The sequence below is a fragment of the Sminthopsis crassicaudata genome, chromosome 3 (genome assembly GCF_048593235.1).
Source record: "Sminthopsis crassicaudata isolate SCR6 chromosome 3, ASM4859323v1, whole genome shotgun sequence".
NCBI classification, from domain to species: domain Eukaryota; kingdom Metazoa; phylum Chordata; class Mammalia; order Dasyuromorphia; family Dasyuridae; genus Sminthopsis; species Sminthopsis crassicaudata.
In genome coordinates, this window is record NC_133619.1 from 645,396,364 (window position 1) to 645,407,044 (window position 10,681).

At 59.1% G+C, this 10,681-nt stretch overlaps 1 protein-coding gene across 1 annotated transcript; it reads right to left on the reverse strand.

Annotated features, from left to right (window-relative positions):
• Positions 1 to 2,518: 2,518 nt before the first annotated feature.
• On the reverse strand, positions 2,519 to 10,452 carry LOC141564976 (venom metalloproteinase inhibitor DM43-like). Its single transcript, XM_074307888.1, has 7 exons — positions 10,323 to 10,452; positions 9,645 to 9,686; positions 7,930 to 8,205; positions 6,775 to 7,050; positions 5,956 to 6,252; positions 2,995 to 3,285; positions 2,519 to 2,682 (listed from the first exon to the last, which is right to left on the reverse strand). Exons 1-7 carry the CDS (start codon positions 10,354 to 10,356, stop codon positions 2,672 to 2,674), a joined length of 1,227 nt encoding a protein of 408 aa, XP_074163989.1. The 5' UTR covers positions 10,357 to 10,452; the 3' UTR covers positions 2,519 to 2,671.
• Positions 10,453 to 10,681: the final 229 nt, after the last annotated feature.

A 10,681-nucleotide genomic window follows, 5' to 3' on the forward strand; every position in this document is an offset into this window, starting at 1 on the left:
GCCCAGAGAAATCTCGAGTGAGCCCTCGGGACTGAGGATCCTCCTCCTCTGAGCCCAGGGCTGGCCCAGCCCAAGAAAACGGGGTGTCCGGACTCATCTTGCAGAGTCCTGTTTGGGGAAACTGAGTCCTGGGAAAGGTCAGCAGTGGCCCAGCGCCTTCCAAAAAGGACCCTGACCCCGGGAAGGTCTCCCGCACCCTTTCCCTGGTAGAAAAAGGGAGACTGGAGGTGGGGCAGGGAGTGTGTGGCCCTTCCTGCCTGGGCCTCTGCAGCCTTGGTCTGGCTGGCCATGGGGGCCGCCCTCACTGCCCCAGCCCCCCCCCCCATATCCCGCATTCTAAGGTTTCTCCCTGACATCCCACCTTCTAAGCCCCCCACATCCCACGTTTTAAGGTTTCTCCCTGACATGTCATGTTCTAAGGTCCCCCCATCACATCCCACGTTCTAAGGTTTCTCCCTGACATCCCACCTTCTAAGGCTCCCTCTTACAGCTCACGTTCTAAGGCCCCCCCATCACATCCCACGTTCTAAGGTTTCTCCCTGACATCCCACCTTCTAAGCCCCCCACATCCCACGTTTTAAGATTTCTCCCTGACATGTCATGTTCTAAGGTCCCCCCATCACATCCCACGTTCTAAGGTTTCTCCCTGACATCCCACGTTCTAAGGTTTCTCCCTGACATCCCACCTTCTAAGGCTCCCTCTTACAGCTCACGTTCTAAGGCCCCCCCATCACATCCCACGTTCTAAGGTTTCTCCCTGACATCCCACCTTCTAAGGCTCTCTCTGACATCCCATGTTATTAGGCCCCCTTGCTGACCCTCTGTCCCCAGGCCCGCAGCCCCCACTTTCTCCAATGAGTGCTCTCCCCTGCTCCCTCCCCAGCAGCTTGAGCTCTGAGGGGGAGGATCGGACTGAGTCACCTCGGCTGGGGGTGGGGGTGGGGGGTAGGTTTTAGTCCCCAGAGGGGAAATGAACACTGTGTGTGAATCTAACAGCTGCTCCCACTGCTCAGGGAGAAAGACTGAGGTCCACAGGAGGGCAGGGCTTCCCTCAAGTGGCTCCGCATCTCCAGGGTCCGAGCCCAGGCTACTGGAGCGCGCACGGCGGCTCCCTTGGGAACGAGCGTGCTGCCTGGGCACACGCACGACGGCTCTCCAGTAGGGGATGGAGCGGCGGCTTCTCAGGCCCTGCCTCAGAGCTCATTCGCCTATGGTGGCGCACCTGATATGCGCCTGCGCAGAAAAAGATTAAGGGCGGGCCTGGGGGGTGAAGAAGGAGGGGCCTGACTGGCCTACGGGGCGTGATCCCGAGTGATGAGTGACAGCGCAGGGGCGGGCCTTCCTCGGCAGTCACACCAGGATTTTTTCCTTTTGTCCCTCAGCCGCCCTCCCCGCGCGGGCCTGGAGTCCGGGAGACCCGAGAAGCTGTGCGACCCTGTTCGCCTCAGTCCTCTCAGGTGGAATTGGGGGCACAGAGCGCCGGCCTCCCGGGGTTGTCGGGAGACCGCTGATTGTAGGGGCGAGGCTGTCCCTCTGGTCCGGGAGGGCGCCAGCCTCCGGCCGGCCCCCTGCAGCTCAAACGCCAACTGCTGTGGAGTGCAAGCTTTCGCGGCCTGAGCCCCCACTTTCCAGCCTCTCCTCCAGTCCGGGGGGCCGCCATCCTGAGCCCCCACTTTCCATCCTGTCCTCTGGCCCGAGGGGGGCCCGCCAGCCTGAGCCCCCACTTTCCAGCCCGTCCACCAGTCCGGGGGGCCGCCATCCTGAGCCCCCGCTTTCCAGCCTCTCCTCCGGCCCGAGGAGGGCCCCGCCAGCCCGAGCCCCCACTTTCCAGCCTCTCCTCCGGCCCGATGAGGGCCCCGCCAGCCTGAGCCCCCCGCTTTCCAGCCTCTCCTCCGGCCCGAGGAGGGCCCCGCCAGCCTGAGCCCCCACTTTCTAGCCGGTCCACCAGTCCGGGGGGCCGCCATCCTGAGCTCTGGCTTTCCATCCTGTCCTCCGGCCCGAGGGGGGGGGCCCGCCCTCCTGAGCCCCCACTTTCCAGTGTCTTGCCTGGCTGCCCCACACTGACCTGACCTGCTGGCTGTGTGCATCTCTCTGCCCCCCTCCCCCACGGTTCTCCCTCCTGTGCTCTGACCACTCACCTCCCTCTCCCCCTTTGAGTCCCAGCTAAAATCCCCCCTCCTCCAGGAAGCCTACCTCCCTCACACCCTGGAATCCCAGCCTCCGCTCTGTGCTTTTCCCCCCATGACCCTCCCTGTATCTTGTTTGAACGTGGACTTTGGCTCCTTGTCTCCTCCGTTATATCATGAGCTCCTCCAGGGCAGAGCCTTGGGTGTCCCCAGAGCTCGGGCCAGTGCCCGGCATACAGTGGGCGCTGCATAAATGCTTCTTGGCCGGAGAGCACGTGGTCCGTGCTGAGCCGGAGGCGGCGCTGCCTGTGGCTGCTGATTTCAGTTCCTCCCAAGGCTCTAGGCTCCATCCCTCCGGGTCTACTCCCCCCCCCCAAATTCAGCACCTCTGCTTAGAAACAGCAAATCACTTTTATTTTCGCAAACCGCGGCGGGGTAAAGCTCTTGTGTTCGTCTTGTTCTTCGGGAGCTGTGGGGCTCCCGCGATCTGGGGATCTCGGCTTCCAGCCACAGTAATTCCCTCGTTCCCGAGGTTCTAGGTTTTTCTAGGATATTTCTAAAATAAGGAAAAGCAAGCAAGCCTGAAGCCCGCAGCATGTGAGCCCCCTTTCCCAGAGGAGGAAGCTGGGGCTGAGGAGGCCCAGAGCCGGGGAGCCCGCCGGCGAGACCAGGCCGCTGGAAGATGAAGGGGGGCGGCTCCTGCTCGGAGCTCCCCGGGGGCATGGGTGGGCGTCCTTCGGGACCTTCCCTGGGAGACGAGCTTTAAGGGCGCTTGCCCCGCCCACGTGCCCTAGGGCCCCGCCCCTTCTCAGCCATTGGCTTCCTCAGATATCGCCCCTCCCCCCGGCCCCGTGGGCCCTCCCCTCACCTTGGACGCGCAGCTCCACGTAGTCGCTGGGCGGGGAGCCGGCGAAGGGCGCGGCCGTCTCGAAGTAGAGGCAGCTGTAATTGCCCGCGTGAAAGTCCCAGACCTCCCGGAGGACGAAGTCGGCCTCCGGGCCGGGGGCGCTGAGCACCTGCAGGGGCCGGTCGCTGTGCTGCCTCAGCAGGGCGAACCTGGCGTGGGCCCGGCCCCCCCGGCACTGCAGGGTCACGTTGGTGCCGGGAGCGATCACGGCGTCCTGGGGCTGGACCCACAGGGTCGGCTTGGGCAGGGTTTCTAGACACAGAAAAGGCCACACGGTGTTAGCTGCAGGAGCGGGGGAGGGGCAAGGCGGGGGGGGGGAGGGGGCTAGCACGCAGAACGTGCGAAGTGGGGGGGGAGTGTAACAAAATCATAGAGTTGGAAGGGAGCCTAGAACATAAAACTTGGTCAGGAGAGGCCGATAATGGAATCAAGACCGCCTCACAGAGCAGCAAACAGCGGGGAAGCGGAGGCCGGGGACCCCGGAATCGCAGCTGCCCTGGGGCCGGCGGGGGGCCTCTGTTCTCCATCCTCGTCCCCTCCGATGAGTGGGCGGCAGAGGCCCAGGGATGCCCGGCCCGGGTCCCTAGGAAGCAGGGAGCCAGCACGAAGTCACGGACAGAGCCCCGACTTCGGAGCGCTACCTGGAACAAAGTCTAGACGCCCTTAGCCGGGTCACTTGCAGACTCGGCTGTTTCCCGAAGGGCTTTGGGAAGATGAGATAATATGCGGAGCGGTTCGCAAAGTAAACTACCGCAGTTTTAGCTGATTCTAACCCGATTCTAACCGGATCAAGCATCAGCAAGCATTTATCGAGCACCTACTGTCTGCCAAACGCTTGCTACGGCCGGGCAGCGAATGGAAGCGTTCCTGCGTCCCGGGATCCCCCTATTCTCATGAGGAGACACGCGTGTAACGGACGCAGCAGTTATGAAGTCGACGAAGACAAAACCACCCAGACTGCGGAACACAGGGGAGTGGGGGGAGCTTTCCTGGGCAGGGACAAAGGGGTCCGTTGGACTGCACGCCGAGAGAAGACGGCTCGGACCGTCTGTGAAGGGCCTTACGGGGAGAACAGAGGCTTCGGGTTTCAGTCAGAACTAATTTAATCTAACGAGACTTCCTAGGAATGCTCGGGTTGCACAGTGAGCCGCAGGTCTGACCTGCACTTCAGGAAAATCGCTTGGCTGCCAGGGGCGGGACCGCCTGGAGCTGGGAGAGGGCCACGCTGCAGGGGCAGTGATCCAGGCCAGAGCGGGGCAGGGGCAGAGAGGGGGGCAGGGGGAGAGAGAGCTGCTGGGAAGGCAGCAGCGGCAAGGTGGGGCAACAAAGGTGAGGGGAGAGGGAGATGAAGCCAGAAAAACCCGGGAGCCTGGAAGGATGGTGGGGCCTTTGGCAGAACTGGGCAAGCTTGCAAGAGGGAGCCGATGGTAAAGCTCTGAGGGGAGACTGATTGTCATGTATGTGTCTATATCTGTTTCTCTGTCTACCTGTCTTACTGTCAATCTGTCTGTCCATCCATATCTGTCTATATCTGTCTACTATCTATCCATCTATCTGTATGTCTATTTTTATGTCTATCTGCCTATCTACATATCTGTCTACCTACCTGTCTGCTCATCCATCGATCTGTCTGCCTATCTATGTATCTGTCTGTCTGCTTATCTGTGTCCATCTGTTTCTATCTTTCTATCTGTCTGTCTGCCTCTATCTCTCTTTATATCTGTCTGTCTATCTGTTTCTCTATATGTCTGCCTGTCTCTGTCTCTATGTGTCTGTCTGCTTATCTGTGTCCATCTGTTTCTATCTTTCTATCTGTCTGTCTGCCTCTGTCTCTCTTTATATCTGTCTGTCCATCTGTTTCTATCTGTCTGTCTGCCTCTATCTCTCTTTATATCTGTCCATCTGTTTCTCTATATGTCTGTCTGTCTCTGTCTCTATGTGTCTGTCTGCTTACTATATCTCTGTGTCCATCTGTTTCTATCTCTGTCCCTGTCTCTGTCTCTCTTTATCTCTGTCTGTGTGGGTGTCCATCTGTTGGAGAATTGGGAGTAGCCTGGAGAGGAGGCCCTGCACGCAGAGGGTGGTCGGCCTGGCCCCGACTTTGTAGAGTGGGACGAGGCAGCCAGTCTGCCGGGGCAGGAGGAGTGGGAGAGGAGGGGAGGGAGGCCTCGAGCCCAGGCAGCTTTTTCCAGGACGTAGCTGAGAAAAGGAGGAGAGATCTGTGCCGGTGAGCCGGTGCCCCCCCCCCCCATATGGTACTGGCGTGAACCTCGTGGCCCCTCCAGGATGGAGGCAGACAACCGCCAGGGGGAGAGGGAAGGCGGAGCTGTCCAAGGTACCTCCCTTCCTGCAGGCTCGCCTCTCCCAGAAACCGCAAGGAAGCTGAGGGGGAGAAGCCTCATCCTCCCGAAGTCCCGTTCCTAAACACATGGTGGGGGGGAGTGCGAGCGAGACACTGGGGCCCTGGGGCCCCGGACCGGGCCTCCTTCCCACACCAGTGACCCATCCAGATCCTTCCAGGCAGCGGATCAGCTGACATGAGGGCCAGACGGAATTCTGGGAGGGCACAAGGTTCAGAAAAAGGGACCGATGGATGGCAAAGGCAGAGGTCAAGGGACTTGCCCTCATGCAACTCGCTGCTGAGCCTTGAGCCCTGGGCTCTCAGTATGATGGCTGTCCCTGGGTATGGCTCCACGACTGACACTTGTGTGAGCCTGGGCAAGCCCCTTCCCCTGGCTGAGGACCTAGTTGGTCTACTCGACTATTATTGTCCTGTTAGAGAGCAGAGCCTGCCTCTTACCTCTGCTTCCCCAGTGCTCAGCACAGTGCCTGGCACACAGTAGGTGCTTAATCTGTACGGAGTAGATGGGAAGTGAGGGGCCAAATGCCAGCTCCCCCAGAGCCCTTCCCTGGTCCCCTCACCTGTGGTCAGGATGAGCTCCAGGGAGGAGCTGTCTTCTGACCAGATGGACGGCCCGTCCCTGAAGCGGTAGCGGCAGTAGTATTTGCCCCCGGCCTCGGGTTTCAGGTCCTCCAGGTGGAAGTCGACGTGCAGAGGGTCCGTTGAAGACATGTAGGACACTAAGACCTTCTTCCCGTCTTTGTACAGCTCGAAGGCTAGCCCTGAGAACTTTCCCTGGCACCGGAAAGTCACTGATGCTCCGGGCCTCAGGATGAAATCATCCCTCCGAATTTGGAAAGAAGGCTTTGGCAAGGAATCTGGATGGGAAATCAGACAGGCAATGCCGTCCATGGGCCAGCCTCAGGCCCCACTGCGCATCCACCTCGGGGCCTCCGGGGGCTGCATGAGGAGACCCAGAGGTGCCTTTGTGGAGGGAGGAGAGATGGGAGGGGAGCAGAAACTCCAGGGCTATGAAATCGAGGGGGGCAGAGTGGACCATGGGGTCAAAAGCCGCTGGAGGGGGAGTCTGAGCAAAGTCTGGAGGATCGGACGCGTGGGGTACACAGCGTCAGGCTGGGAAGGAGATGTGCCTGTGAAGATGAGCGGGGAGTCTCAGTGGATTTGAAGCTCCAAAGGAGTTGTCCAGTTATCTGCCAGCCTTGCTCCATCTGGTCACTCAGTATCTCCTCCTGTGGCTCCCTTTAAGTCCCTCCCTCAACGCCTCTCAGGCCTTTGGGAGCTCCCTCCCTAGGAGTAGCTGTGGGTGGGACAGCATCTCCCTGCAATGCATGTGATCCCCTCCTTCGGCCCCAAGCCCCACCCCCTTGCTCTCCCCTTACCTGGTACCACAAAGTGGAGGGTCTGACTGGGTGCTGACCTCACCCTGGGTGCTGATGTGGATGGTCTGTAGTAACAGGTGTAGTTTCCGGGGCTCTTAATGATAAAGGTGGATTCTGCTTCGGGGGGAAGGGAGCTGTTCACAGGCTTCGGCTCTCCTTCTTGGTACAAGTCAAAGGTCATGTCCAGCAGTGTCCCCTGGCAGTGCAGTTCAGTCTTCACACCTTGGAGGATCCAAGGTCCGGGCTCCGCCCTGACGGAGGGTGCTGGGAGGGGCTCTATTAGGATCATAGAATATTAGAATAGCTGAGAACATGCAACCTAGAACCTAGAATGCCTGTGCTCACAACCTCAGAGCAGAAGATAAGGAAGCCAAAGGGGGAAGGACCCTGAGGAAGAACTGGAAGGCTGAGAGTTTCCTTGGAGGTCACTCCCTCTGCCCATTACTTGTCCTTTGTATTGTGGGTGGGCTGTGTTTACCCCCTGGAGATCTGTGGCCACCATGGCTGTCTAAGTACACACAGAAGCCAATGGGCTTCGAGCTGGGGTTGCTTTATTTTTGAATTTGTTATCAATACTCTTTTTACTGAGAATCACACTGCACCATCCTCTCCTTCAGCACTCTTCCTTTTAGAAAAGCAAGTGAAGCAAACCAATTGACACCGTGACTACCTCTGACTGCCTCCTAGCTGCTTACTTTACACTTGGGTAAACTGAGGCACAAAAAGGGAAAGGGACGTTCCCAGGGACATACAGTGTTTGGGACAGAGCCAGACCCAGAACCCAGAGCTCTGCACTCCCACTCAGAGACTCCTTTCCTTCACATCATACAGCTTTCCTGCAGAAAAAAAAATCAAGGGGGCAGGAAGAGAGACAGGGAGAGGAGGGACAGAGACAGAGATATAGAGACAGAAAGAGGCGGGGAGGCAGAGAGGAGGACACAGAGAGACACACGGAGGCAGACAGAGAAACCAAGCGGAGGGAGAGACAGAAACAGCGGCAGAAGGAGAGATGGAGAGAGAAAGAAGCAGGAAGAGAAAGAGAGATTGGGAATGGGCAGGGGAAGCTGGGAGGCATCCTGTGGTTAGAGGTTCCCCTGCCTCTGGCTCCAGGGTCTAGAAGCAGTTTTCCTAAGCCTGAGCCCTGTCCTTGCTCACCTGTCCCTGTCACCTCCACGGGGGCACTCGTTAGAACCCAGCTGTTTTCCTTTTGGATCCGGCACTGGTAAGTACCCTTGTTGTCCGCTGTCACCGGCCCCAGTGGGAACAATGCAATGGGACTGAGGATAGAAAGCGAAGCGAAGAGTTTCCCGTCTTTTAACAGCTCGAATTCACTTCCCAGAATATTAATCGACAGGCACTGAAGGGTCACATTGGCCCAGGGTGTGGATGGGGATTCGGGCTTTATCCAGATCCGAGGAGTTGTGTCTATATCTGGAAGATTTCCCAAACAATTGATTAAGTCTGCTACGTTTGCCTCAGTTTCCTCCTCTGTTAAAATGGGGACAGTAACAGCACTCCGCTCTCAAGGTTGTTATGGGAATCAGATGAGATGCTCTTTGTTAAGCCTGGACCAGAACAGGTGCTATATGAGTGTTAGTGATCGTTGTTGGGACTGGTTGCCAGGCGCTGGCTAAGTCCGAGAAGGAATCTTAGAGAGAGCGTGAGAGCCTGAGGAACCTTTCGCTATAGAGCTGGGAGGGGACCTAGAAACAGAACGGCAGCTTGGGTAGGAAAGAAAGAAAAGAAACATTGTTTTCCAAAAATCATCCCTGTCGGTCCTCCCGAATGCCTTGGAGGATAGAGGCCCTTGTTGGCCCTGGTTTGCAGTCCGGGAAGCTGAGGCAGACAGTGGCAAGTTGCTCAGGGCCCTGCAGTTAGTTAAATGTCTGAGGTCGAATTTGAATTCAGCCCCCCTGTCTCCGGGCCCACTTCTCTCTCCTAGCAATTTGGAGCTGAGGGACTTTGAGTTTCAGGCTGCGGGAGCAAGGGCCCGAGCAGCGGCTGTCTGGGGAAATGCGGAGGGAGGAGAGGTCTGGGGTCAAAGGGTGGCTGGACAGAAAGACTGAGCGCTGCAAGTTCTGCTTCTTCAAAGGCGTCTCCAAGCTCCTGGTCAGGCCATCGGGCGTGGCCTTCCTCCAGCCTGTTCCAGGGCCCCTTAGCACCGCCTCGGCCCCTCCCCCCATGCCTCTGTTGTCTGCCCCCCTTCTTTGTCCCGCCATCCTCCTTGGCCTCCCTCTGTGCCCTTCAGGTTTCCCGTCCCTCTGTCCCCCTGGGCCTCCACAGTCTCTCTGTCTCTCTGCCCCCTTAGCCCCACCATCTCCCCAAAGGCCCCTGTTGTCCCTCCGTCCCCCTTGATCCCCACCTTTCCTCCATCCCCCTTGGCCTCCACATCCCTCTGTCTTCTATCCTCCTTGCCCTCCCCCAGTCCTCTCAGGTCCCGTTGTCCCTCTGCCCCCGGAGCCTCCATTGTCCCTCTGTCTCCCTGGGCCTCCGCAGTCCCTCTGTCTCTCTGCCCCCCCTTGGCCCCTGTCATCTTCCCAAAGGCCCCTGTTGTCCCTCTATCCCCCCTTAGTCCCCACCTTCCCTCCATCCCCCTCAACCTCTGCTGTCTTTCTGTCCCCCTGCGCCTCCACAATCCCTCTGTCTCCTTGGGCCTCCACAATCCCTCTGTCCCTCTGTCCCCCTGAGCCTCCACAGTCCCTCTGTCCCCCTGAGCCTCCACAGTCCCTCTGTTCCCTGGGCCTCCACAGTCCCTCTGTCTCTCTCCCCCTCCATCCTCGCTGTCCCTCTGTCCCCCTCAGTCCCACCATGTCTCCAGTCCCTCGTGGCTCCCCTGCATTTGTAGTTCAGTATCTCAAGAACTCACTCACATGTGGCTGCCTCCGCTTCTGTGTGTTGGTCCAGCCAAAGCCCTGGGGGAGTGGGACAGAAAACAGTCACCGGGAGTTTGGATGAAAAGGTAGGGCAGGAAAAGGGGGTGCTCTAGGTGGGCTCGGCAAAGTTCTGTCTTGTGACCGCCTTGTGAGCTGCATTTCGGGAGCTACTACTTTCCCGTTTCACAGGTGACAAAGTTCCTAGAAGATGGGCACTGAGCCAGAGTGAATTGGGAGTGAGGTCAGTGCGGCTCAGATCACCTCAAAGGTGCCAGCCTGGGGAGGGATCTGGACAGAGCAGGAGGAAGGCGGCCTGGGAAACCCCTGAAAGGGGAAAAGGGAGACCTGGGAAGGGGGAAGGAGGCCCGCGGAGATATGCACAACAACCTGAGAGGTGGCCTCTGCGTCCTGGGTGAAGCTGTGGGGACGGGAGAGTACGGGGTGACTGAGGAGGAAGGGGAGCTTGGAGCTCCGGTTTGGGGTTGGGTTCCCGGGGGTGGGGCCGGAGTGGGGCCAGGGGTGCTGAGTGGAGAAGGCTGAGGTGGCCGTGCCCCAGGACAGGGCCCTGACTGGGACAAGGCAGCCTCTCACCCATTCCCCGGCTGCCCAAGGCAGGGAAGCCGTGGGAGCAGGAAAGGTCAGCCTCTAGAAGTCCACAGGGCTCCCTGGACTCACCTAGAAGGAGCAGAACCACCAGCCGGGAGACCATGGCGCCTTCCTTCTCCCTCCCGCTTGGGCCCGAGGGTCACTGCTGGGAGGCTGTGTGACTCAGGGGATGGGTGGCAAGTCTTAAGAGAGCGGCTCTTTGAGCTCCACGCCCCCACGCCCACCTCATGCTTCCTGTGGCCAATGGGGACCGCGGCCCTTGGGTCACTAACGGCTGAGTGGGCGGCTGCCGTGGTCTGATGGCCAAGATTGCTATTAGCTCTCCCAGGCCTGGCTAGCCTTGGGCGGCCTGCCAGTCCCTCGGTATTGCTTCCTGACCCTGGGCCTGACCCCTGCGATTGTGCAAGGGCCGAAGTCCATTTTGGCCA

Coding starts and splice junctions, on each gene's coding strand:
- LOC141564976 (XM_074307888.1), bottom strand. CDS start 10,356: ATGGTCTCCCGGCTGGTGGTTCTGCTCCTTCTAG. Junction 7,051..7,929: donor CGTGGAGGTGACAGGGACAG/GTGAGCAAGGAC, acceptor TGATCCTAATAG/AGCCCCTCCCAGCACCCTCC. Junction 6,253..6,774: donor CCTCCACTTTGTGGTACCAG/GTAAGGGGAGAG, acceptor TTTCCCATCCAG/ATTCCTTGCCAAAGCCTTCT.